Genomic DNA, 27,992 nt, shown 5'->3' with positions numbered 1-27,992 from the left:
GCTTGTGGAATAGGTAACGTTTTGTTTTATTGTTAACAGGATAGCAGTAAATGAACATGCCTTCATGATCTCTCACTTGAAAATAATTGACCGGAGCCATAGACAGAAGCTTCAGCTTAAAGCCTTGGATGTTGTTTTATTTGGACCTCTCACACGTTAGTAACTTTCTGGAGTTTTTTCTTACTTGTAAGAATTCAACAGAAAATACTTTCAGTGACACTTTATACTGTAGGTAGGATATTTTGTCGATGTACTGATGGATTGCTTGGCATGTGTTGTGAGTTAAATGGCATGGCTAATGAATTAAAAAAGGTTATCGAGATTCTGGGGTCAGGACAAAGGTTCACTTCTGTGTGTAAGATTACGTAGAAATTTTAGTGTAACCCCACCTGACAGATGGATATTGGCTTTTGTGTGGCAAGAAATGTCCTCTAAGTGTGTTTGACTGTTTAAATTGCACTTATAGCTAATGTTATATTAACTTCCCGATTAGCTTGAATAGTGTAAGCTGGGATATTGAAATGAGAGGAGATGACCTTCCCTAAGGAAGGAAAAAATGAGATAGTGGTGCAAATCCAATACCAGTACCTTTTGTGCAGACTTGACTTTAGGTGCAGTCAAATTGAATGCAGCAGTTCCACATCTGAACCATTGTAGCATATGCAGACGTTTCCTACCACATCCCCAGTGGGCTGCATGCTTGCTTGTGCACAGTTACACATCTGTTGTGGTGCTGTGTGTGTTCCTCAAATGGGAGGCCTTTCCAGAGCTTGGTGGTGAGTTTGGAGAGTAGTGAATGACTTTGCAAAAGTCAGGCCAGATCTGAACTGGCCCAACTGATCTGAGTTAGCCTGACAGAGCTGTGCTGGAGATTTTTAGGCGAAAAAAAAAACCCACCCAACTTTGTGTTTGTATTATACCTTTAATGCTATCAGAAACTGTCTCTCAAAAGTTTGTTTTACAAAGGGACAAGTGACTATAAAAGCTGTACTAACAAAGAAGTGTATGTGAATCTTGGATATGATGCTTCAACAGTCCAGGTTTTGCTTTTCAAAAGTGCTGCTATTGGGTACTCACCCTATTAACATCTACTTCATTTTTTACAAGTGCGTTTTTAACTCTGCGTAGGGTATCCCAGGGAGCATGGACTGAGGAGAACTTACTCCAACATAACTGAAGTTCATACTGACCTCATAAAGTGTAATTGGGGAAACTCTCTCTGGACTCTTTTGAACAAAGATACTAAATGTTTACAGTACATAGTCTGTAAGTTTTCCTCAATATAGCGTATGTTTTAGTATAGATTAAGTAGATTGTATTAGAGTGGAGTTGCTTGCTCTGGAATCCATTTGAAAAGTTGAAAGGTAGTTGTTGGAAATGATTTGAGATAAATGAGCTGGAATTCTGTTTACCATCAGGTTCTGTCACCTTTTAGGCTTGTGGGGAGGGGAAGTCCATAGTTTGTATCAATTAACTAGTTAGTGATCATGCTATTCTCTGCACAGGTCCCCCTCACAACTGGATGAAGGATTTTATATTAACAGTTTCTATAGTTATCGGTTTTGGAGGCTGCTGGTTTGCATATACGCAGAACAGAACCTCAAGAGAACACATCACAAAAATGATGAAGGACTTAGAAAGTCTCCAAACAGCAGAGCAAAGTCTTCTTGACTTGCAGGAAAGGTAAAAAAATATAAAAAGTCAATGTTTAGTTCCCCTTTTGTTTTGAGGTTAAATGCAAATACAGATCCTTTACAGTCATAAATTATTTTCATTAGACTGCCTTTGGATTTTGTTCATCTTGATTTTGCATGGAAATGCTGATTTCAGTGGGGTTTTTTGTGTTTTTGTGGTGTTTTGTGTTGTGTGTGTGTGGTGTGTGTGTGTGGTTTTTTTTTTTTTTTTTTGTTTTTTTTTTTTTTTTTTGTGGGGGTAGAAATTGCTCCTGCATGTTTTAGTGGGAGATGTGAACTTGATGATGAAGGTAGAGAATAAAAGTTCAGTCTTTTTTACCTAGAGATTTAGGAGTGTGTACTGTTATTTTCATATAATTAGTTTACTTTGGAATACTTATATATGTGGAAATGAGAACATTTCTCCTGTTTTTAAGCTCTTAAGGTTGAAACGGATCTGGACTGATTACTTTCTGTTGCTTATTTGGCAGTGCGAGAGTTAATAGTCTTCTCTGATTAACATGTAACTCGGTTTTCTATAAAGACTCATATTTTGGTCGTTTTATACCTTTAATGAAAGTTCACTTAAAAATTTGCATGATTGTCTGACGTGGATATCACGTTGCTGCTGATTCATGAAGCTTGCGTAGTCTCTATCACAGAATGATTGAGATGAGAAGGGACTTATGGAGGTCTTCTTGTCCAGCCCACCTGCTAAAGCAGGATCATCTAGAACAGGTTGCCCAGGACCATGTCCAGGCAGCTGCTGAATATGTCTAAAGATGGGGACTCTACCATCTCCCTGGGCAGCCTGTGCCAGTGCTGTCACCCTCACAGTGAAAAGGTGATTTGTGATGTTCAGATGGAACCCCTTGTGTTTTGGTTTGTGCCCTTTGCCCTATTGCTGGACACATTTTCTTCTGAGGATTGCAATTTTTAGCAAGTATGTTGTGTATTTTCTCATATTTTTTGTTCAATTGTGAAGGCTTGAGAAGGCACAAGAAGAGAATAGAAATGTTGCTGTGGAAAAGCAAAATCTGGAGCGCAAAATGATGGATGAGATTAATGATGCAAAACGGGAAGCTCATCGCCTAAGGGAGTTGAGGGAGGGAGCTGAATGTGAGCTGAGTAGGCTCAAATATGCAGAGGAAGAGCTAGTACAGGTATCTGTAAACTGTTTATAATTTTAGTGTTGACTTTAAATTGGTCCTGTTTTTATTAGATCCTTAGGAGTATTTAAAGCAGCTTAACTCTAATGCTAGATTTGAATGCAAAAGTTCTAAGAGCACTTAATTATTTTTTTTTTCTGTCAGTCATGCCATTATCTAGTAAAATAATCCTGAAACTATAAAAAGACCTAGACTCTGTATATTATCATAATGTTGTTGGATTCATGGAACAAAAGGAAAAGAGCTTCTTTTCTGTCTTATTATCAGATGAGATATAGTAGATTTGTCTCACTCTTCTGAGAAGAAATAGATTGGATTGATTGTACTAAATAGAAATGCTGTCTTACAAAAATATTGAAGCTTTAACTTAAGGACTGTATATCATAGGAAAAAATCTAAATGTAATATAGTATATGGAAATTTGTGTAGTATATTTCAGAGATGTCTAATCTGCCTTCCTGGCAGCAATTGCACACACCAAAGCTCTGTAAAGCCTTAGTATGTTACTGTGGGGTAGAAAGGTGCTTACATTCCAGTTCTTTTCTTGGTGACACTTTTCTTTTTGATTGCTAGGTTCGCATGGCTTTAAAAAAGGCTGAAAAGGAGTTTGAGCTGAGAAGTAATTGGTCTGTTCCTGAAGCTTTGCAGAAGTGGCTTCAGTTAACACATGAGGTTGAAGTACAATATTACAATATCAAAAGACAGCATGCAGAAATGCAACTAGCAATTGCCAAAGATGAGGTACTGATACTTTTCAGCCACTTGAAGACTTATCTGATCTGTTGCTAGATATATGAAATAGTAAATACAATTTATTTAGATAAGTATTTGCATTTTTTCTCCTCCGAGTGGTTGTTTGCTACCTGTCAATATTGCTAATGTTTTGTCGTGTGTTTATATATATGTATATAATTCCTGGTTTTATGCATTTAATTTTATCTTTTTAGGCAGAAAAGATAAAAAAGAAGAGAAGCACTGTATTTGGAACATTACATGTTGCACACAGCTCCTCCCTTGATGAAGTGGACCATAAAATCCTTGAAGCAAAGTAAGAGTATTACCAGGATGCGTATTCTTTTGTGATTATTTATCCCTGGAACAATGGAATCTTTTGAGAGTAATGGAATTTATTGTCCTAGTGGTTTTGCACTTCTAAGTAAAAGAGCTTAAAATATATTAGTGTCTTAGTGGTTTTGTGCTTTTAACTAAAATAATTTAAAAGATACTCCTGTGTGAATATTTTGACAGTCCTAATGGATCTTCTGGGTATGCTGGAGTGACTGCACTTGTGTTCTTTTGCTTTATCATTAAGAGCGATGTATGTAATTTTAATGTCTGTTTTTCTTCAGGAAAGCACTCTCTGAGTTGACAACATGTTTGCGAGAGCGTCTCTATCGATGGCAACAGATTGAGAAGATTTGTGGTTTTCAAATAGCACACAATTCTGGGCTGCCAAGCTTGACCTCCTCTCTCTACTCTGATCACAGCTGGGTAGTTATGCCCCGAGTTTCCATTCCTCCCTACCCAATAGCAGGAGGAGTTGATGACTTAGATGAAGATACTCCTCCAATAGTTTCACAGTTTCATGGTAAGTGGTGAGCTCAGTATAAAGAAAGGGGGAAAGTTGTGGAAGCATGGGATTTTAAAGTGAGGTGGGAGAAGAGTGCTGAAATAAAACAGGATTGGATGAAAGTCAAAAGGACCCAAGCTATATCTAGCATTTCCAATGCATCTTTTGGGATTTGCGTGAACTGAAAACTGGGTTTTGCAATAAAGATAACATGAAGAAAAAAGCCTTTATTCTGTTTCTGTGAGGGGAGGAGTGGGGGCGAATCCAGCTAAGGTTTTGGAAGTCTGCTAGTCATGCTTGGATTGCCACTTAAACAAAAACTTATAATGAGTAATGCTAAATTTGTCTTAGCACGTTTATTGTTTCAGATGGAAGGAATGGGGTTAGTCTAGAGTCCCTTGAGCTACCAGGATGATCACACCTTTTGAGAGGCTGCACGCTACATAGCTCTTCGAACATTCTTTAGTGGCTGGAACAAAATCCTGTTGTTGTCCAAGGAAAGCTTTGAGGCAGAATGTTTGTTTGGATACAGCGGGTGGTTTTGAGTGTGAGGCAGAGAGGCCAAGTGCTGGAGGGAGGGAGATTCAGCTTCAGTTGGACTATGATCTGAAGATACACACTGGGGATTCAGACCACCCTCGTATCTTGAGTCATTGCCTCAATACAAGAGCCAGTTTGATGGAAGTTGTGATTAACTGGACTTTAGAGACAAATCAAAAAGATGAGCTCTCAAACATGCAGATCAACCTGAGGAATGAGTAGGGAAGAAAACTTTGTCATATGTGCACATTTTCCTTCCAGAGCTGGGATTCTCAGAAGAAATGAGAACTGCGTTTTAAAATAGCATAAGGAGAATGGTCACCACTTTGCTGGCTTCATTTAGTGTGCCTTGTGCACGTGGTTTTCGTCTGAATGTACCAACCTTTTTTCTGTACACCACATTGAAACGTTCATTAATCCCCTTGCAGTACTACTTAGTGCAAGTTCTGATCACTTTTAAAGAAAACCGTCTCTCTAGTTGTCTTCACTGTGTGGGCTTTGATTTGAACCTAAGCAACAAATTTCTTGGATGGCCCAAAAAAATATGGATGCATAGAGTTGAACTTCGGAGTCTGTATGGAGAAACCTGTTTGATTGCAAAAGGAAAAGCTCCATTTGTTGTTATGACTTTCTGGATGGTCTAAAATGACAAAACACTTGGATATGTATATACGACTTCAGACTTGTGAATTTTTTCAGTCATTCTTCTCATTCAAGTCTTGCATAGAAGTGAAGCCAGAGAACAAAGTGCAGTTCCTTCAGAGGAATTACGATTGGAGAAGGACTGCACAGTTTGTAAGAGCATACTTAGTTGAAACTTTATGTAAGCTTTTGCAATATTTTTTTGTTAAAGTTCAGCTTATTTGGAAGTATTTACCTAATGGATGCTGCCTCAGTCAGTGATGAAAGGTATTTGAGTCTTAGTAACATTACAAAAACTTTGAATGTGCTCTTCTGAATTTTGGTAAGGCACGAGAGCCTGATTTTGTTAAAGTGATCACATTGGGAAAGTAGCTTTGTCTTAATTTCCTAGCTTCAGCTAAAAACCCCTGGAAACATTTGGGAGTGGGTAAAGAGGGAAAATATACTCAATGATCTGTTGTTGAAACCTATTCAGGAATCAAATTGTTATAGGTTAGTTTGGTAACTGCTAAATTATTCCTATTATTTAGAAAAAAAAAAATTACATGCATACAAGGAAGGACAGAAGGAAAAGGGCTTGTCTCACTCATGAGGCTTCAGGCAAAATGCAAGTGTGCAGACAGGTCAGTTATGAGCAAGACTGTTTCAGTCTCTGGACCTAAAGTGACCTATCTGGGATGTTACCTTGCCCCAGCATCCTTTGATCTCACAAGATGGACAAAATTTGAAATCTGCCAGACAGGCTCATTTGTGCTGCAGCTATTAGGATCATAGGCTAAAATGGTATGAAGTAGTAGATCTATTTAATCAATCCTGAGCTGAAGAACAAAAGGAGATAAAGAAATAAATCTTAGAGACTGGAATGAAGTCATTACAGGAAGATGATAGTGAACCTTTTACTTTTCCATTGACTGATTAGGATTCAGCTGATTTCTTGGTGTAGTGAGTTCATTTGTACTAGAGAATTCTAGATGTTAAATTGTCATAGCTGCATCCTACAAGGAACCAAAGTGCTTGTAGCTTCTTTCAGACTTCACTGACGGTGCAATCCTAGTTTCTTGGTTTGTATGGGTGGTTTTTTTGTTGTTGTTGTTGTTGTTTTTTGTTTGGGTGTGTTTTTGTTTTTGTTTTTTGTTTGTTTTTTTTTTTACACTGGCAAGTAGAATGCCATCTGATTTACCTGGACACAAAGTACAAATTTCCTACAAGGGTTCTTGTTCCCTTATCTCAGTTCACATTTGCTTCTTTAGGAATATTTTTGTAATGACACACACTTATTTTTGAGCTGCCAACACCTCTTTTGCAGGTCAGTAGGGAGTTAATCAGAAGTAAAATCAAAAGTTTGAATTACATGACAACTGTCATGTTGGAACTTGTAAACCTTTCTTTTCTGTTCAGCCTGGCAGTAAACAAAGTCTAAGTGTTGGCAAAGGTGCAGCTACTTGCTGTTTTGTGAAAGTTGTGATTTCCTGCACTAAAAGCAGAATGACAACTCAACCTTTTCTGAGGTTGCAGGAAGGGAAACTGTAACTTTTCTGATGCTAAACTGGCATCTCAAAAAATAAAATGGATTTTGTCAGGCTAGACATCCTTGTTTACAAAAACAATAGAATTTTTTTAATGTGTTGTCTTTGGTAAACGTTTTGAACATCAGTAAGGATATGGTCTGTTTTACCTAAGCAGTGATGCTTTCTCTGGGACAGTTTGAGGAGGGATATGAGAAATCTTGAGGCTTGTAACAGCTAGACTGAAAATGGGTCTGTAGATTTATTTCCATAAAAGTCTTGCTACCTAATAATCTTTTGAGGGAGGAATTGGATTTGGAACATTTTAGTTTGTCACTTCCCATTAGATACTTTCCTGGTCAAGTCTTATATTGCTGTCTCCACCCATAATTAGCATTTTTGTTTCCAGAAATTCATAGTTTGCCTGGCAAGAGAAAGTGTTATCAAATTAGGAAATTCTTGAGCTTAAAAATGGGGTTGAATTATGTATTTTCTATCACATTCTACAAATTAAATTGGTGTTCCCCGTCTAATGTAAGTTTCAACTAATGCAGTGTATTTCAGTTGTATCTTTGGTTAGGTATACCTACATTGTAACACTTTTACCTATTCTTTTAAGCTCCAAATTGCCACACAAATCAAATGCAGGATGTTATGTAGCATACTAATTTCAGCACTGCTATTTTTAGTTTCTAAAGGGTCAGGAGTTTCAGTAGAACCTTTCTCTTTGTTCTCAAGAGAGCATAGTGAGCCAGAACTTTGCACATGGTCACAGTAATATTTGACAGGCACAAAACTGCTGCAGTTGCATCTTGGTTAGCTGCTTCAGCTAACTGTGGAATGTATAAGGTGATTCTAGTCTTTCTTTCCTCTGAACAGTAGCGCAATGTCAAAGTTGTTTAAGAGTCACTGTGGCTGAAGCGGATACCTGGTATTTAGTCTTCAGAGTAGATACTGTTAACATCAATGTCACTTGGAGGGTTTTGGTTTGCTTTTTCTTTACCTCAGGGTCCATTGTAAAACCTCCCAGCACACTGGCAAGAAGCAGTAGCTTGTGTCGATCAAGACGCAATGTTGTGCCATCATCTCCACAGTCTCAGCATGCTTTGCACTCCCCTGACCCTGACATCCTTTCTGTGTCGAGCTGCCCAGCTCTTTATCGAACTGAAGAGGAGGAGGAAGCCATTTACTTCTCTGCTGATAAACAATGGTACGGAGATTAGCAAACAGCACTTGGAACTCTTGTAGGATTATTTGAGACTAACAGTTTAGAATTAGAGATTGAACCAAGCCAAAAGCTAACGTAATCCGTAGGATAATATAAATTAATATAATCCACGTGGAACAGAGAGAGTTCTTGTCTGGTATGTGTATGTAAATAGCTAGCATGTCATATACAGTTAAGTAATGTTAAAATCCAGGGTGCACTGAACTAACCCTGATTCTCCATTACAATATGTTACTGGCTTTTACATCTGAAACTAGGATCAAAAGCAAAGTCAGCTACTGGGCGAAGAGAAGATGGATGGTAACACAATTCTTACAGCATGTTGAGCGTGTATCTACTCTTGTTACATGGCCTCATAGGAAAAGGTTAAATTCCTTTTGGAAGGAGCAAATGAGCTTGTTGAAAGGTAGGGACACTTGTCCTGAGGAAACTTTTTGTATGTGATAGGCTTAAATCTCCTTCTTTCATTTCATAACTTTTCTGACTTCACGTGCCAGAAAGATAGTTTTTGTTCTTTGCAGTCAGATACAAATGACTAATTCTGGGCAGATGCTGCTGCCCGCAAAAACAAGATCGCACAAATTAATTACGTGAAGTTTAGATAATAAAATGATGTAATGCAAGTTGTAAGTTAAACACTTTAACTTAATGTTTTTTATTAATTAACTACTAAGGAAAACTGTGGGTGGTGCTTTTAGACTAATGTTTTTGATTCTAAATTAATTTTCTTTTTAACTGCCAGAAGGAAATAGTAGTTTCATAATGTTTTCTCCTCTCTTTGCTCTGACTCAGGGAAGCACAGGAAACAGGTTCGGAATGTGACTCGTTAAGTTCCTCCACCGGAAGGAAGCAATCCCCTCCAGCAAGTCTTGAGATGTACCAGACACTTTCTCCTCAGAAAGTATCCCCGGAAGAATTCTCACTGGAGGAATCATCTACAGGAGACTCCTCTTCTCTAACTGCAGATATTTCTAGAGGCTCTCCTGACTGTGTAGGCATGGCAGAAACTAAGAGCATGATCTTTAGTCCTGCAAGCAAAGTTTATAATGGAATCCTGGAGAAGTCGTGCAGCATGAACCAGCTTTCTACTGGGATCCCAGTCCCAAAGCCTCGGCACACCTCGTGTTCTTCAGCCAGCAGTGATAGCAAACCCAGCCACGAAGCTGCTTCTGTCCCTAGGATAAGTAGCATACCACAGGACCTGTACCAAAATGGTGAAAAAACCAAAAAGCCATCAAAAATAAAAAGCCTCTTTAAGAAGAAGTGTAAGTGAGCTGGGCAGAAGAAACCTGTAGTAATGTCATAAGAAGTCTATTTTTTAAATCTTTAGGAATGTAATTCCATTTGAGCATTCCAGGCTGGATGCCCTAATGGAATGCTCTGTAGGTCAACTATATTTAACTGACTGTACTGTCGAAGGTTGTGCCAGCTGTCATTAAAAAGTTCAGACAGTTTACATTCATTTCTGCTTATTTATTTCTTTTTTTAGTTTGTCTTTTTTTTTTGTTTAGTTTATTCATAAACCATTTTAAGCCACTTTGGACTTCTAAGCTTTAATGGACTAGTAAGCCTTCCTGGGCTTGCCAAAGTTTCTTGTTTACTGGAGCATCTTCCTATCTTTCCGTAGAGCTAGGACGCTTATCTACCAGACTTTAAGAAAAATAAAAGAAGTAGAACTAATGGAATTGCACTACTGTTTTACAGACTGGAAGAGTCTCTCTGCAAGTGAAATTGAAAGACTTGTATTTGACTGAGAAGATGAATCTTTTCACTTTTAGATCTTTCGGGTTTTTTAAGTAGAACTTAGGATTTCTAATTGACTTGATTTCTGGAAATGGAAATGCCATGCTTTTATTATGGGAAGCTTTGTTAGATGCATTTATTATTAGAATGGTTCAAGTCCTGCTGTAAAGATCATGTTTTACCCAGAACTTTCACTGTGATTTTATTTCACTGCAGGCTGTATGACAAAAAAAAAAAAAAGAAAAAAAAGTAATTTAACAAGAGAAGAGGCTCTTGATTCCTTATGCAAGTGACGGATATGAAACTTGACTGAGGACTGAAAATATTCACCCTCTTAAACTGAGGAGAGGGGTGTAATAGCTTTTGTTTACAGACTGACAGGCAATGGACATTTGGTTTGTGAAAGTTTGTAATGTGGTAAAGATAATAAATTGGAAACATTGTGCTTGGGAGTGTCCCAGTTTTAGCTGATGCTTGTTTCAGAGGTTAAGTGAAAGCTGTTGTAGGCTACATTGCTTATGCTTACTGCTGTGTATAAGTTATTATATTTTTTGGATTAGCTATTAATGTCTGAATGTCCTCCTTTTGTAATATTTCATACACTTTATTTTTGTATAGTTTGAAGATCTAGCTGTTCAGACATGTCTGAAGTAAATGGTATAATTTTATAATGCATACTGTTATACTAACTCATAATTTTAGATATAAAGATAGATATAAAGGTGAGACTCGACATGTGTCAGATAAAAGCAATTTTATGTTAAGCTTTTATAGGGAGAGGTGAAATTATTATGAGGTAACAAGGAAGCTTTCTTAGGGCAACAGTAGGTAGTTGTTTAAAAACACCTTTTTATTTTTTTTTAAACAGTTGGAGACAACAAATGTACTGCTTGAGCAACAGTGCCTTTTATTCAGTTTGTCTGAAAATTTTAATACTGAGCAGGAATTTCTTTTGAGGTACATTCCAAAGAAATAACTTCTTGCTCTAGTGAACACAAGCAATTCACCCAGTGATGACTAAATAGTTTCAGCTCTTCCATCGGGGTATTCTAGTTGCCTCAGTAGCAGGTGCCACTGCCAAGGCCCTGTGATTGGGGCTCACTCCTTGCCAATACGTACATGCTGTACTGTATGAAAGAATTCACTGACTGCCTAAACTTTTTTTTTTTGTAAGGAGCGTTCAAAACGTGTAGCTAATTGAAATCAAGGGATACATGTGTTTTATATCACTTCCTATTTAAGTTCCACTGTACATAACTGATGTGTTAGTTCTGTCCTCAAGAAGCGGTGGTGATGTTAACAGAAGCATTTACTGTGGGTAGTGAAATGGCTAGAAGAGGAGGGCTAAAAAGTGGGATGGAGATGTTACGTGTGCAAGTACCTTAAAATTCCTGGTGCATTGATTAATTCCTGAAGAGAACAGAAGGAATCAAGAGTTTTACTGTCTAACAAAGAATGATTGTACGTCATGTATACGGAAAGACATAGGGGGAATCAACTGTCTGATAAAGTTTGGAGAAAAGAAAAATTGGTGGAATAGAAGATAATGAGTATGGTATTGTTCCATTATTCTCTGAATCATCAGATTAAAAGCTGTAGCTGCAAAAAAGTCATCACAAGGTAGCAGTGTTCTTTTTGAACACAGATTTTTGTCTACCACCTACAGACTGCACAAAAGCAGCCATGCCAAAAGATTTGTGCCAGAGAGCCACCTGAGTGCAGAGCCTTCAGAGTTGTAGTTAAAAGCCTCATGAAGTACCCGAACATGTACAAAGGAAAAAACTACGTAAAAGTAGGGAACTTATTTTGCCTCCCAAACAGCATGGAGAAGACCACTACCAGACAAATGTTCCATTCTGATGTCTGCACTTGAAAAGGCTTTAGCAATAATCGAGTTTGAAGTAAGATCTGGGGCTGGATAGTAGGTATTGAAGTAATGGGTTTGAGGAACTCTGTCTCTATCATTACCAAAGAAGATGAAGCAGCATTTTGATACTGGACAATAAACATTTACACATGGAAAAAAGTATCTGGTACTGAGGAGTGGGAGGACAGCACTTCTTAATCCTGCTGTCAAAGTCAGGCAAGCTCAAATACTGAGATGCCAAAACAGATAAATACAGTTTTCTCTAGTAAGTACAATTAAAAATTGAAATAGAGGAGGTGTTAGACTCTGGATTGTCTGTGAGGTTTTTTTGAAGTGTTAAGTATCTTCTTAAAATACACAATTTAACTGTCTTCCGGAAAAAAAAAACCATGGTGTTGTACAAACAAATCAGATCAGATTATCATAATGATAGATTTTGGCTTTGAAATGGCAAACTTTTGAAGCACACAGACTACCCTCAACACTCAGTTTATCACATGCTGTCTATAATATATAAATATTATAGAACAAAAAGCTTAAGTTAAAATATGATGAGAAGTGGTGAATATTGTATGTTGGAGCACAAACTGTAATTTTAAATTCATAGAGTTGGGGGTTTTTAAAAATTAATTTAATAGACCCTTTTCACATCTTGCCACCTAAATTTGTCCACAGCCTAAGTGACTTGTGTTATGCCTACTATGGCTGCTCTAGAAATGCTTGTCTTGAAACTGTGAGCATCCTTTTGCCAAAGTATGTTGGAGCACTGACTCTAAGGTAGATCCTTGCTGGCAAATGTCAAATCCAGTCTTAATGCTGAAGTATCTGCAATATGTCAACATCTCAGAAGTGAGACTCAATATGCTGTAAAAGGTCCTACGTTTTTCCTCTGTTTGCTTAAGGGTGTAACTGGAACTGGCTGGCGGTCAGTGAGTCCAGCCAGCATTCCAGCCACTAAGATTTCTCTAAGACATGTCAGTCATATGAAACAATCATCTAGTGTCATCATCCTTAAATGGCTCAGGACTTCCTAAGCTCTAAACTCAGAATGGTTGTCATCAGAGGTGGTTTGTTTTTTTTGGTTCTCCAATATTTTTCAGAAGATAAGGATCTTTGCTTTCTTACATATTTTCTTAGAGTCCTTTGTCAGTGACCCCTTTGTGGAAGCTGCCTAGAAGGCATCTCCCTGAAGAGGTTACCATTTCAGTCTTTCACCTGTAAAAGGAAGAAGTGTCAAGTGTGTGGCTCTATATAAAGAAGAAAAAAATTCCTAGTTCTTCCAAAACTGAACAAACCCGAACCCTTCTACAATTCTGATTAAAACCATGTAACACTTCTTTCCTAATAGTGTAGAAATTACAGGAAAGGCACTTCTGGTTGCCATGGGGAATGCTTTTGACTGGCTTACAGTGGGCGTTGAAGTTAAAACAGTTGATGGAATTTAAAATTGCTCATTGACAGTTCCAGGCGTTTGTCAACTTTTCTTTCCTCGCTTCACTAGTACCAAGGTAGCAGATTACACTCCACTTTCTGATGGGCAATTTGCTGAAAGAGGGAAGGTTCTTCATCAATAGTCAGAGTAATAATGTTAAGAATACAGTTCCTCATTTGAAATCCTTGAAGATGGTAAACCCAAGGATACTAGACTTCAGTTTTCTTGTGATATTTATGGATGCCAGCTTGAGTTGGGCATTATCTTTTTGGGCTTTTAATCAGTTCTAAGTTAAAAATGAATTAGAAATAGGAACTTTCAAGATTTTGCCCTTTTGATTTCCAATATATGGGAAAAAGAGCTTATACAGGAGAGAGATGAGTTCTAAGTAGCATTTCGCATACCACGAGCTTTTAGATCTTCAAGGTAATTTCATTTTATTTCCAAGATAGGAATTAATTTTGTAATGTTTGCAAAGAAGCATTTAATTTTTCATTTACTTACAAGCAGGGGAGAGGAATGTAAATAAATTGAATGCTTAACTTAAAAAAAAAAAAGTTTTTGAAGTCAAATAGAGGAATTACTTGTTCTTGGACCTCTTTACTATTTGCTTATCCGCTTGTACAACATGCTAAGTAAGGTGAACACGGTTCTCTAATCTGTTCCAGTTGTGCTGACTAAAGTGATGCATCACTATCTCACATTTGAAACACTGCTTGCTCAGAATTGCTGTAGGCATTTTAATCCTGGATGTTGCATCTCGATAATGGTTAAGCCTCCTATGTTTGTTTGATTCTGCTGGTGCTGGTAAACGTTTTTACTAGTGACTTAAATACAGATATTGGTATAAGCAAAAACCAAAAAAGGTGTTTGACAGCCTGACAGTGTGTAAATGTTAGGTAACCGTTCTTTGAGGCTTCGGTAGCAGTTCAACAGTGTCATACGTGTTTTCAACAGATAGCTTTCCCTTTGAGCCCTGTGGAGGTGATGCTTATCTGAAACTACACCCAGTCTTCCCTTGCATAAACAGAATGCACTGATTCATATAAATTGTGACAATATTAACCTATTATTCTCAGTTGCTCTTGCATCTGATATTACTTAAGCAAGATACCAGTATTTACCAGTCAACTTCAGTCTTTCAGAAAAAAAAATTGATTTATGTTATCTTTATTTCTCTACAACTTCGAATCTCAAGTTTACCAGATTGTGTCTGTGTTCTGTGTGTTTAATGCTTCACCTAAATGAAAGTGGGAAGGTTGGTCTCTGATAAAATGTTAAGGAAAGCACATCTGAGCAGGGTAAAAAGAAATTCCTCGTGCTCATTGCAGAGGATGAAAAAGAGTTCAGAGGTATTTCATCTGCTCCGAAGTCAGAAGACTAAGGAATACTCACGACTTATGTTGCTGGCAATGAGAGGTGCCATCAATCTGAAAGCTTTCAGATCAGTAACTATCCAAGAAAACAAACTTTCTTTAGATATACTCTGCAGGGCATTACCTTCATATTTTTATTTCATTTTTGTCCCAGCATTAAATTTGGTAGCTACAGCACCAACTTGTGATTGCCAGACCTCAGAGCAGTTTCAGATAATGATTTCAGTAGCATGTCTTAACGTCAATTTTGGTTTAATATGTGCTGAAGACATCAGAATTAAGACTTTCTTCTTTACGTTCCTTTTATTTTAATTCGGCTCAATTCTTTGTTATTCCTCTACTGTTAAAAATAATAAACGGGTACTGTTAGTTGATTCATGTTCCCATTTAGAATACAGCCTTTTTTTTTCAGCTGAGAATTACTAATAGGTAAGTGGTAGATATTTGCTTTTTAAAAACTAGGTCATGGTTGGATATACTTGTAAACACATTGCTGTACTTCAGTTGAACTAGGTAGAGCATTGACTGGTGCAATTTTTGTATGAGTGGTAAAGTTATCCTTAAATTCTCCTTGTATGTGTGTGGGTTTTTTTGTTTTAGTTTGTGGTTGGTGGGTTTTTTTTTAATTTGTGTATTAATTTGATACTGCAGAATTATTTTCAGACTTGAATTCATTTAAAATTAAGGTCAGTATGTCCAGCCCTACAAAAGTCAGTCTTCAGTTGTCAGCCATCAGTCCACTCTTATTGATATGAATTCAAATCTTGAATATTTGTAGTAACTTATTAGCTTGTTAGGTGGTAGAATGAGTTTCTGGAAGTCTTCAGGTGAAAGGCAGAGGACTTCTGAAGTGATGCAGGTAACCTGTGTTCTCTGTCAGCTTTCAGATCTGTCTCCCAATGAGACAGAGTCTCCCCAGGCAAATGTAGATGTACTTACTGCTTGGAATTTTGTAGTTAATTGTATTTGGCTATCTAATTCTAATAACTTGCATGTGTGCTATGCTTGCTTGCTTTTCAATTGCTGACAAAACCTATAGGAGATCTTGGGGGTTTGTTTAAAAAATGCTCTTAAAAAAAAAAAAAAAGTGTCAAGAGTAATCCATCAGGCTATGAACTGACTAGAACCAACAAAGATCCCAGCTTTTTGTCCAGAAGGATTGTTTAAATAGTTCTTAATTAAATTAATTGGGTAGCATGTGAATTTTCACATTGCTGACCTCTAAGCAACAAAAAAAAGTACCTGTGTTTCAGTGAGGCTGTTGGGAGATGTCTTGCCCTGTGTGGTTTGTTTTGCTTTGTTTTTTAATTTTAATAACGTTGAGTTGTAGTAAGTGTTCAGCACGTTAATGCCTGACTTAAAAGATTAGCAGAATTTGAATGACTTGCATTGTTTTGTTTAATTACAGCTTCATAAAAATGTAGATATTTGCATAAAGCCCGTCATTGGATCTAGGTATGTTTCAATGACATGGCAAGAAGAGGACCAAGACAAGTAAATATGTGCACAATTTAAATCTTACTTAAGATGCTTTACTGTTCTGGGAAGAGATGTTGTTCTCCATGCAGATTCTGCTCTTCCTCTGTTTGCTCCTAGCTTCTGTTTGTTTTCATTAGTTGAACTAAAATAAGAAACAAAGCCCTCAGACTGACTAGTTTCTGTCTCTCTAATATATACACACTGTACTTGCTTTTAACCTCATCTACTGCATGTTATTAACGCTGTACACAAACGCAGCTGGAGTATTTCTTTGGTGTTGTACAGCATGGTGCATTTCATTCCCCTTTCTGGTTTACTTCTCATTAGCTATATATTCCTTTAGAACTGGAAAAAAATGAGTTTTCGGGAATTTAGTCTGTTTGCATATAAAAATCTTTTTTTTTTTCCTTTTTTCTGTGAGTCTTATGAGAAATGTCCTGCTTGAAGAGTCTCAGACAGTATTTTGCTGTGTTTATTCATGTTACTTTGCTTTATTTTATAAGTGGATATTGATTTCTGATGCGTTGTTACACTTAACGTTGAATAAATCTGACTTCCGTTTTGAAAAGTAAAACTGTGTTAGTGAAAATGTTATGTCATGTTAATTCATCATAGACTGTTCCCAGAGTACATAAACTCTTATTTATTTAAACTTGAGATAATTTGTTGTTGTTGTTCTGCTTAGGATTCTGGCCAGTATTTCTGTATTTCTTTGCCTCACACTATTATTAAAGCTTGACAGCAATGTTACTGGGAAGGGAAAGGTGGAGACAGTTTTCTTTGGTAGGTGGGGTGCCTACAGTTAGGCTTCGAAATCCTGAGTCTTACTGCTTTTGCTTGAAAGGGCCTTTCTGAGTTTAAGTTACTTCATATTTTGAAGATTTGGGATTTCTTTTTTTTTTCCTGAACAAGGTGAAAAAGCCTTTCCAAGTGACTGCTGGAACACTACATAGCCTTGTGATTTTCAGCGTGAGGATTAGTTTGAGAACCTGTGGCTCTCTACCAAAAAAAAAAAAAAGTCCTTGCCGTTGTTTAACATACCTTTTAACTTGAAGCACCTCTGAGAAGGGAAGAAGCTCTAGCTATACATCAAGAATAGCTTTTTAAAAGTGGCTTCTCTTGCAACCAAAAGTCCTGCCTTTGCAGAGGTGACAAAATTGCAGTGAGATAAATGGGTGAGTGACAATACAGGTGTGGACTGGGGAATCAATGTGAATAGTGTTTAGAAAATGTACAATGCAAAATAAATTAGTTTTTCCTTGATAAAATTAGAATATTGGTAAATGAATCTGCATATAAATTTTCAGTTGTAGTTGTCTAGTATAGCCCCCTTCAGAACCAGTAACTTGGTGTGTGTGTGTGAATTGGTACCTGGTTTTGCTTCGGTTTATCCGCAGTGTTCTTGAATAAGTAGTGCTGTTTGACAGAGAACAAAGCACGTGGGCTGGCAAAGCCTTCATCAGCTCTGCATCTTCAGAGCACTAATTACCTTTCTGTTTGGGACCTATTAATTTCTCATGCAAATTTCAATTGAGCTATTATAGCATAGCTTCTAAGAAATATTTTACTGCAAGACTTGGCACCCAAGCAAGTGGAACACAGCATTCTAATCCCATGAGATATTACTGAGCTTTGGTTAATTAACAGCTTCAGCAAGCTGGTGTTCAGTCACTGAAGTCAGTTTTTTGGTTTTTCCTAGATGAACTGCTTTTGATTACTGTTGAATTACAGTCCATTTCCTTACTCTGCCAAATGTAGGCTTTTAAACTGACAGTTTTACTGGTTCCATTGGGTGATGGCATTGCTTGTGAAATTCTATAGCATCCTGCTTGCCCTCTGTGAGATGCAGAATGTGGAATAGGTTGAAATGGGACAGCTAATCTTTCATAAGGTCCTGTGAACATTGCGTTTTTTCTAGGGATGGAGTGCTCCCAGTTAAGCCGGTTCTGGGTCAGTTTCATAAAGGTCTCCCATGCTCCCCGTTCTTCTTGAGTGACTTGTAAGGATGTGCTAAGTATCCCCTAACATCACAATACAGTGGAAAATATTTCCTTATTCAAGGCATTAATCTGTATTCAAAGTAAAGTTTAGGGGAGTTTTTTTAATCAGCTGGATGCTGCAGTACTTGTCTGCTTCAATCCTGTTTCTCTCTGACTTCTGTACTTAAAATTATGACTTTTTCCCCCATGTCTCCAAGAGGAAGTTAAATGGCAAACTCATGAGTCTTAAAATATAAATATATTTAAGTTCTGAACGCTAAGGCTTGTCTGTATTCTAAGAGGTCTTATCTTTCAGCTAGTGGCTGACAGTGTTCTGGAAGTCATTTCTGCACCTCGTGCTAGATTTCCATTGGTTCTGTATACTACTTACACCTTATAAAGCTATTCATTTTCCAGTTTTTCTCATTAGTTTTATATGGGGGAGACTTAGCAACACAAAAATATTCCAGAAATTGTAAGTCACAATTACAGCATGTGGGTGAAGGCATGTGAATATGTGTGAGTGAAGAAAGAGACTGGGGACAGGGGCACAGGAGAAAGAGGAGTGTATCATTTTATATCTGTGCTCTGAAAGGCAGGAGTCTGGAAGAATGGTTGGAAAGATGAGGTATATGTGAGGGAAGTTTCAACATGGACTATGGAATTGCTGGAGTGCCCTCCCCGCTTCTCCTCTCATGAAATATACCATGAATGAAAGTACTGCTTTGGGGAAAAAAGTCCATTCTGCTTTCTGCTCAGCCAATTGAATGTGTTAATCTTTTTGTAGCAATTTTAGATAAAATAGTTTGAGAAAGATAAAACATCACAAATATAATAACTTTCTATCACCAATGGTATATCTGATGTTATCTGCCAGGAATGCTCTAAGATGAATAACTACCCTAAATCTCTACAAGAAAAAAAACCTCAAAGTACCAAACCCTGTGGTGTTTAAGGTGTTAGTACGTTGTTGCCTAGTTAGAGCATATAACAGCCTGGATAATTGTAGTTTACATTGCCAGAGATTTTGATGAATTTTTGTCTGGGCTGGAAGAAGCAGCAGAGACATAAGAAAGAAATGCTGAGTTTTGATGAATGTTGATAAAAGTTAATGTGTCACCAGGACCTAACAAGCAAAGAGTTTCTGAATGTACACTTTTTCTAATGAGGTTCGTGACACTTTAAAAAGTCCTTGCATTCATAAGTCCAGGCATTGGTGAATTGTTCAGCTGAAGCTATGCTTTAACTGTGTAATTTCTGCTTTGATGTATGTCTTCAGACTTGAAAACAGCAAAAACTCCAAATTTAATATGTAGAAGTAAAAAAAATTAAAAATCCAAGCTCAAATCCTCAGTTGAGAAACTTCAAATAGGAAAGAAAACATCCTTTTAAGACAAGTTTTGTAGTGTAAGATATGTAAATATAACAGTTAGTTATGTATGAGTGCTCTTGATTTCTTTTGTTAAGCTGTTCAACCCATCACTCCGAATGTCTACCTCAACATGACGTTGTTTTGTAGCAAGTCTGACATGTTTTTGTCTTCTGTAATGCAAAGAAAATTTTCTGCAGTGCCCTTAAGTCGACATCTGCAAGCCCCATTGTCTAACTCAGGCCAGGGATACCTCTGCTCCTTTGCTGTTGTCAATGTTATCTCCTCATACTACAACAAAACTAAGTTTTCTGGCAGATTTGAAGTTTTTTATTGGAATTTTATTGCAATTTTGTTTTGGCAAGCCTGAAATACTTTATTCCTAGCAGGTCTGGTCAGAGCTACTGGGCATTGCTAGACGTCATGTGTCTGAGGCAATTGCTGTAGCTACTCAGTGCCATTGCTAATATTAGCCATAGACAAGTATACTAGTCTTGTTGAGGCTCTGGAGAGTGGAGAAAATTTGCATTCACCAAAATACTGAGGCTTTTTCTATCTAAGTCATGCCAGTATAAATTAAGAAAAAACCTTGAAGAGGCTCTAGTTACTGAATCTTGAATCAGGTTATTTTCTTGAAAAGAAAAAATGAGTATTATTTTGTCCTTCAATATCCCAAAGTAGTGGGAATAAAAGAAAACACAGTAGTTCCTCTTGCAAAGGGCTACCAATGAAAGTGTTCTTGACACAGCAGCCAAGAATGAAGAAACTAAGAGGAGTAAATGCTTGCATAGCTGATGGGAACAATGAAGGCCCCTTAAGGCTCTACATAAGATTTATCAGTATTTAACTTCATTAAAAATGGGAAAGACAGAATGTGTATAAACAAGTGTAGAAGAGTGATTAGATGATAAATTTTGACAAATGTAGGTCAGAAATGTGAACTGCTTTATCCCTAGTATGCTCAGAATGTAATTTAGAACTCGGGAAAGAGACTTGCCAGCCCAATGTAGAATTTGGCATTGAGCTGCTAATCAACTTGAACATGCATGATGTTGGGATTGCAATTGGGTGTGTAGAAAGTATAGTGAGAAAAACATTTAAATTATGTCCAGTTGTGCAAGGTATTCATTAGCTGCCATGATGCTAATTTCTCTTATAAGAGCTAACTTTGCTCTTTTTGAATCAATGATATTGAGAGGTGTAGTGTACTCTTCAGCATTAGAGCAAGCTGAAGAGAGAACCAAACTGGGCTCCTCTGCATGTCTGAAGAGATTCCTGCTGTTCAGAGCCCTCATTAATAATGTTCAATGGTAATAATTTGAGGAATATCAGGAGATCTCGTAATTTAAAAATAAAGGAGAAAAAAGCAGAAACCCCTGCTGGCATTTTCTCTAAACACAACTGAAGACCATGTACTTTCCCATGCCTTGCTCCTGAGTGTATAGCAAATAACACAGATCTGCTGCTTATGCTCTCCCTGTTTTATCTAGAGCTGTTGAAATAAAGTGTGAGATCTCCAATAACACATACTCATTCTTTCTCTGGATTCTATTATATATACTCTTTGCCAAACTTGCGATGAATATTTGCACTATGCTGCTTACCTGCTGTACACATCTGTAGGTAAAAGGTGATGTATTTTCATTCAGATGATATTTTTGACTTCTGTCAGATTTTTCAGTATTCCTGTGGAACCAAACTGTTCTGAAATTTATATAGAAATAATTACCCTTCCTTGGCACTAATTTGCTGCAACTGCAAAGGCTATTTTGGATTTGTATCTTCTGTAGTTAAGAATTCTCAAGTGTCCTGTTTTCCAGGGGAGCTCAGACAAACCTGTTATCAAAGAACTGTGATTGATTTTGTTGCATTACAACCAAACATTAATTTTCTTCTTTTGGCCCAGAGGGAGAAGGGGGCGTATGTTTTCCATCCCTTTAAAGATGCTCTTCATCTCCAAGCACTGTGTAAACTGGCATATGTTGAATTCTGAACATCAGTGGAGAAAGCAGCACTGTAATTCACATATTTTGATTTGACAGCTAGGTCGCAAATATGCTAATGTTTGACTTGTTGGTTATTATTGCTGCTCCTTTTCACAAGGGAAAATTTTTATGCACATTAGAGGATGACTTCTGTACAAAAAATTTTATAAACTATGCAAGCAGCTCAATTTCTTAGCTGTTTGTGAAAAGCCTTTTATTTCTTACTGTATTCCCTGTCTGGGAGAAGTCAAACATTCATTTGAACAGAAAGACTTGGAAATTAAACAAATAGTTCCCTCACTTTAAATGCAGCCTGACCTCTGCAGAAACACTGCCCGTTTCCTCTTTTTTCTCGAGGGTCTCGCACTGGTGAATCGCTGTTTTAGTGCTGTGTTCATGATAGATCACACTCATAATTTGCCTACTGAAGATTTTAGGGAAATCTGTGTGTCCCACCAGTGGATGCGTTTCCATGTAAGAAAAAAGGGGATCATAGCAGTCAAGGAGATCAGCTGTGATCAATACTCTAATGTAGGGTGTAGTTGGAGTGATAGTGAACTTGTGGAAGAGAGAATAGTAGAAGAGACAGGAATTCCTAGATCGTATCGGTATTACTTTTCAGGAAAATACCGTTGGATTGTGAATCTATAATGGGATACCTCTTTGAATTTTTATAGCTTACTGATATAGACACCAGAAAGATTTACCAACAGCTGTGTTTTTAAGTTGGTTTAAAATAGTATCTTGTAAATTTGAAAGTGGTGCTCTATCAACTTGCAAACTTGAAATTACAGCTCATGCAAGCTACTTTGAGCATTTTTTCCAAATTAAGTGTCTTCCAATAAGATTGTTACTAGTTTGTTTATTGGAGTTCTGCCCCCATCTCTGGTACTATGATATAGTCAGTAAAACAAGCAAATTCTTGTGCTGGAAGTGCAACCAGAACTTTAATTACTGAATTTTTTCTTTACACTTTCCCTCCACAGCACTATAGAATTGGATTGTAGAAATATATAGAAAATGACTGGTATGTATGAGACTGCACTTTGTGTCTTTACAATGTAAGAATGTAACTTACTGCTACATACACTCTGCACCTGTTGCAAATCATTGACCTGTCCTTAGTGAAAATGAGGTAGTGTGGTATTTGTTATTTCTGCTTTTTGGTGCTCAAACATAGCAGTAATGTCTTGCTCACAACTGTGAAGAAGTTTACTTCATGACCCTTTCTTTAAGCAGCCCTCTTCGTCTTATGTGGTGGTGACTGCTCTGGAAATACTCTACAAAAGGACGGGTCTTTCAAAACTGCTTTTAATGAACCAGTAGGACTTTGTTCTTTTCCATTTCAGCAGCCAAATAATGCAGCCCCACCCGAGCTTTCCCAGTGCACTCCAAGTTAGCATTTGATTACTCTGCCTAGTCTGCTCCTGATTGTGCTTTGTATGTTTCGAAGGCCTTACCTGATAGGACCCAAGTCAGAGCAGCTCAGCCAGGTTCAGTCTAAATGAAATAGCTACTACATAGCACAGAAATCTTCACAGTAATAAGATACAAAAAGAAAGAAACTTCCTTAAAAGAAAATAGACATTGCTTCAAACCCAACTTTAGCTAACTGTATGTGTTTTTCTATGTACATACATATGTATAAAATAAATATATGGCTAAGGATCCATATAAATTCTCACTAATGCCTTAGAGCAATGAATCTTTCAAGTGAAAATTTTTTTTTTTTCGTCTATTGTTACTCCGAAGTGAAAGATTTGTCATTTTCTGGCCCTTCAAAGGTATCAACAAAGATAGTACCTTTGGATCTTTGCTTTAATGAATACGAATAAATAATACATTTAGTTAAGCTTCAGATAGGAAGTTGAAATCTAGTTCTTATTGTCACTTATTTGCTTTGTGACTTTTAATTAGACAATTCAATTGTTCCATAAAAGAAAGGCAATAGTGACTGGCTTCCTGCAAGAGGTTGAATGAATGTTAAGCCTCTGTTAATCGAAAGTACTACTCTGAATTCTAGATATGATTAGCAATTCACCAGATTTAAGAGATAAAACTCTTCTGAGAGCTAATCATTTTCTCTTGCAAAGAAAAGTCTTGATTTTTCAAAGCTACATGAAACTCTGCTCTGCCTTTCAGGATACTCTAACCTATTCATTTTCAGGGGGAAAAAAGAGTGTGTGGCAATTAAAATGAAAAGCCAGGAAAGAGTTCAATATAAAAAGCAGGTTTGACCTTCCTTCATATTAAACAGACGTTTCATAAAGTGGCATGATGGGGGATGGGGGTGGTGAAGGAAAAGACAAACGTACTGAGAATATAAAGCGTAAGTGGTACGGAACCATCACAAAGAGTTTGAACAGTGTTCTACATGTATTTCACATCCGTGTTGCTAGTTATTCTAAAATCCTCTATAAGTTCATGAAATACTTACAAATAAGATAGAGGCATGTTCAAGCTTATCCTGTCACTGCTTCTCATAAGGCGAAGACATTGACGCAGGTATTCTACTAAAGCAGAGTCCCTGTTTCTGGAGTTTGTGTTTCCTTTCCTGGGAGAGAGTCTTGCAGCTTGACTTCATTGGAACTTGATGTGCTCAGTAAGCCCACCTAGTATTTCAAAAGTACTCTGAGATCTTATCCTGGGTGAGAAGACTGGCTTAATCTGCTGGTGGATTGCAGTCAGGGTATGTTTCCTGAGAATGTCTAAAAATCTCTGATCTCTTTGCTTATGTTGATTTTGAAACATACTGGGGAACAGTCTGTTTCCTTTATTTTTTTTTAATTAGTTTTCATTTTCACCTTATTCAGTCACCAGAACATGGATCACAGAGTCATGGAAACTTAGGATCAGAAGGAACCACTGGAGACTGTGTAATCTAACACTTCTAGCACCCCTACGGAAGGCAGGGTCACCTACAGCAGGTTGCTCAGGACTCTGGTTTTGAATATCTACACAGATGGAGACTTCACAGTGTGTCTCTCGGCAACCTGTACTAGTGTGTGATTAGCCTCAGTGTAAAACCAGTATTTTCTTTGAAGGGAAATTCCTATTTGAATTTATGGCCATTACTTTGTGTCCTGTCACTATGTGCCACGGTGAAGAATCTGGCTTAGTCTTGTTCTTATCAGGTATTGATACACACTGATAAGGTCCCCCTGAGCCTTCTCTTCTCCAACCTAAACAATCTCATCTACCTGAGACACTCTTCAGGTGTTTCTGTCCTGCATTCATCTTCATGGCCCTGTGCTGGAACTGCTCCAGTTTGTCCATCTCTCTGTGTTACTGGGGAGCCCAAGACTGGTCACAGCACTTATGGCCATGTATCTGCAGTGGAAGTATCATCTCCCTCTGCCTGCTGGCAAGGCTCTTCCTAGTGCATCCTGGAAGATTGCTGGTCTTTGTTGCAAGAGTACATTGCTGACTCATGTTCAATTTCTTGTCCACAAGGATTCCCTGGCCCTTCTCTGCAGAGCTGTTTTTCTTCCAGTTGCCTCCCAGCCTGTGCTGGTGCATGGGGTTATTTCTCCCCAAATACAGGACTTGAAATTTCATTTTCCTGAGCTTCATTAGGTTCCTGTTAACTCATTTCTCTGGGCTGGGGTGTCATACTCATTTTCACTGGGGGCCACATCAGCCTCAAGGTTGCCTTCAAAGGGCCGAATGTAATTTTAGGACGGTGTAAATGTAGCAGTAGTTACATTTACACCGTCCTAAAATTACATTCGGCCCTTTGAAGGCAGCTGCAAGGCTGATGTGGCCCCTGGTGAAAATGAGTTTGACACCCCTGCTGAGGTCATTTGGAATAGCAGCACACCCATCTGGTGTATCAGCCACACCTTCCCATTCATTCGTCATCTGCAAACGTGCTGTTGGTGTGCTTTGTCCCATTTTCCAGTTCATTAATAAAGAGATTAAACAATACTGGCCTTAGTATCAACCTCAAGGATACAACATTAGTGATTTGCTTCCAGACAGTTTTAAATCCACTTTATTGTCCACTTACCTAGCCTGTATTTTGTAATGCGAGACTGTCAAAAGCCTTGCTGAAGTCAAGATAAATTGTATCCACTTCTTTCTCCTCACCCACTGAGCTCAAAACTTTATTGTGAAAGGCTGTCAGGCTGTCCAGGCATGATTCTTGCTTTCTAAGTTCATGCTGGCTCATCACCGCCGTGTCCTTCATGTGTTTGGAAATGGCTTCCAGGATGATTTGCTTCATCACCTTGTCAGAGTTTGAGGTGAGGTCAGTTGGCTTGTAGTTCTCAGATCTTCCTCCTTGCCCTTTTGGAAGATGAGACACTCTCTGTCTTCCAGTCCTCAGGAACCTTCCTCTATCACCATGACCTTTCAAAGATAAATTGATAGTGGTCTCACCATGACATTGGCCATCACCCTCAGCACTTGTGGGTACATCCCTTCTCTACTGACATCAAGTTTTCCTTGCTCCAGACTTTTCCACTGATTTCAGGGACCTGAAAGGCAGATTTTGCCAGTAAGGACTGAAGCACTGAGTACCCCAGCCTTATCCATGTTGGCTGTCACCATATGCTGTGCGTCCCATTCAGCAGGCACACTGTCCCTAGTCTGTCTTAAGTTGCTAATATGCCTCTAGAAGCCTTTCTTATTACCCTTCATGTACCTCACTGGATTTGGCTTCAGATGGGCTTTGGTGCACCTAACCCCATTGCTGCACACTTGGACAGTGTTTCTGTATTCCTCTTGGATCACCTGTCCCTGCTGCCATCTCTTGTTTACTTTTGATGAGTTTTGTCAGGAGGTCTCTGTTGATCTGTGCAGGTGTCCTGTCAACTTTGCTTGACTTTCTGCACATTGAGATAAACAATTTTTGAGTTTGGAGGGAGGTGATCCTTGAAAAAAATCAAACACCTGTCCTGAACCTTTCTTTTCTCCAGGACCATACTCTATGTGACTCCTCCAAACTGGTCCCTGAACAGGCCAAGATCAGCTTTCCTGAAGTTCAGGATCCTGCTATCTACCTTGTTCCCTCCTGTCTGGATTCTTGCCAAGGTTTGATTGCAGGGTGACAATAAACCGTGGCAGATGCTTTGTTAACCCCCTCTCCACCCTAACCCCCCTTTAGCCCCCTCCCCCAAGGAAAGGCGATTGGAAGGCAAAGAAGGACAGAGAAAGAGAGTCGGAAAAATTAAAAATGTTTTACTAGTGCTACTAATAAAATAGAGAAAATAACAGAAAATATACAAAACCAATCTTGAAAATCCTGGCGAAGATCAGCGCTGCTCCAGCAACAGCAGAGCCTGCACCCAGAAAGTCCTGGACTGGACTCTGCAGCAAACTGGAACTGGATTCAGTCTGTCACTAGGCCTCAGTTCACAGGGACGACTCGCAAGGTCTTCTCCTAATGCCGGCCATAGGGAAAAAGGGATGAGATTCTCCTGATCTCCCACTTTTATATGAAGTATCATGTGAATGGGATGGAATACTTAGTTGGTCAGTTTTAGTCACCTCCTGCTTGCCCCTCTCACAGGATGTGCATCCTTATCAGTGACCTTGCATTTCATTGCTATATCTACCAAAACATGTATGTATCTAGCTTTCAGAAAAGTGCAGTTAGTAAGGAGACTTTAGCTGAAAGGAAAATTCACTAAAAGAAAAACCTGTTTTTAACAAAACCAGGACAATTCTGAACTCCACGTTTCATGGTTCTTGCAGCCAAGGCTGCCCTCAGCCTTCACACCCCCTGTACTGGGTCTGGCTGGGATGGAGGTAATTTTCTTTATAGCAGCCTGCATGGTGCTATGGTTTGGTTTTTGTGACCAAAATGATGCTGATAACACACCAATGCTTTTGTTGTTGCTGAACAGTGCTTACACAGTGTCAAGGCCTTCTCTGTTTCTCACTTCACCACTCACAGTGAATAGGTTGCAGGTGGACAAGAGGCTGGGAGAGGACACAGTTGAGACAGCTGACCCCAACTGACCACAGGGATATCCCATACCATGTGACATTTTTCTCAGCAATAAAACTGGGGAGGAGTTTTCCAGTGGTTGCTGTTGCTCAGGGACTAGCTGGGCATTGTGTGGCTAGTGGTAAGCGATTGTTTTTGTGTATTTTTTTCTTTGTTTTGTTGGGGTTGTTTTTCCTTCTCTTTCCACCCCTTATTAAGCTGTCTTTATCTCAACCTGTGAATTTTCTCATTTTTGCCCTTCCAATTCTCTCCCTCGTCCCTCTGTGAGGGAGCAGCTATGTGGAGCTGAGCTGCCTGTGGGGGTTAGATCACAACACCCCTGACCAGTTCCTCTTTCTTTGTAAGTATAAAGTCCAGCAGCGCATCTCCCTTTGTTGGCTGCTTGATCACTGGTATCAGAAGATCGTCACTAATGCACTCCTGAAACATCCTCACTTGCTTGTGCTCTGCTGTGGTGTCCACCCACCAGATATTGGGGCAAA

General features: G+C 38.4%; 1 protein-coding gene across 1 annotated transcript in view; it reads left to right on the top strand.

Annotated features, from left to right (window-relative positions):
- Positions 1-12,303, top strand: part of STIM2 (stromal interaction molecule 2) — a 68,793-nt gene extending 56,490 nt beyond the window's left edge. Inside the window, exons 5-12 of the mRNA XM_065634430.1 lie at positions 40-155; positions 1,506-1,683; positions 2,659-2,836; positions 3,416-3,583; positions 3,790-3,890; positions 4,192-4,430; positions 8,108-8,309; positions 9,120-12,303. Of these exons, the coding sequence (XP_065490502.1) occupies positions 40-155; positions 1,506-1,683; positions 2,659-2,836; positions 3,416-3,583; positions 3,790-3,890; positions 4,192-4,430; positions 8,108-8,309; positions 9,120-9,600 (1,663 nt within the window). The 3' untranslated portion in view covers positions 9,601-12,303. The remainder of the gene's footprint in view (positions 1-39; positions 156-1,505; positions 1,684-2,658; positions 2,837-3,415; positions 3,584-3,789; positions 3,891-4,191; positions 4,431-8,107; positions 8,310-9,119) is intronic.
- The last annotated feature ends 15,689 nt before the right edge of the window (positions 12,304-27,992 follow it).

This window comes from Caloenas nicobarica, chromosome 4 (genome assembly GCF_036013445.1).
Source record: "Caloenas nicobarica isolate bCalNic1 chromosome 4, bCalNic1.hap1, whole genome shotgun sequence".
NCBI lineage: Eukaryota > Metazoa > Chordata > Aves > Columbiformes > Columbidae > Caloenas > Caloenas nicobarica.
The sequence above is the reverse complement of the archived record's forward strand: the minus strand, read 5'-3'. Positions and strand labels throughout refer to the sequence as shown.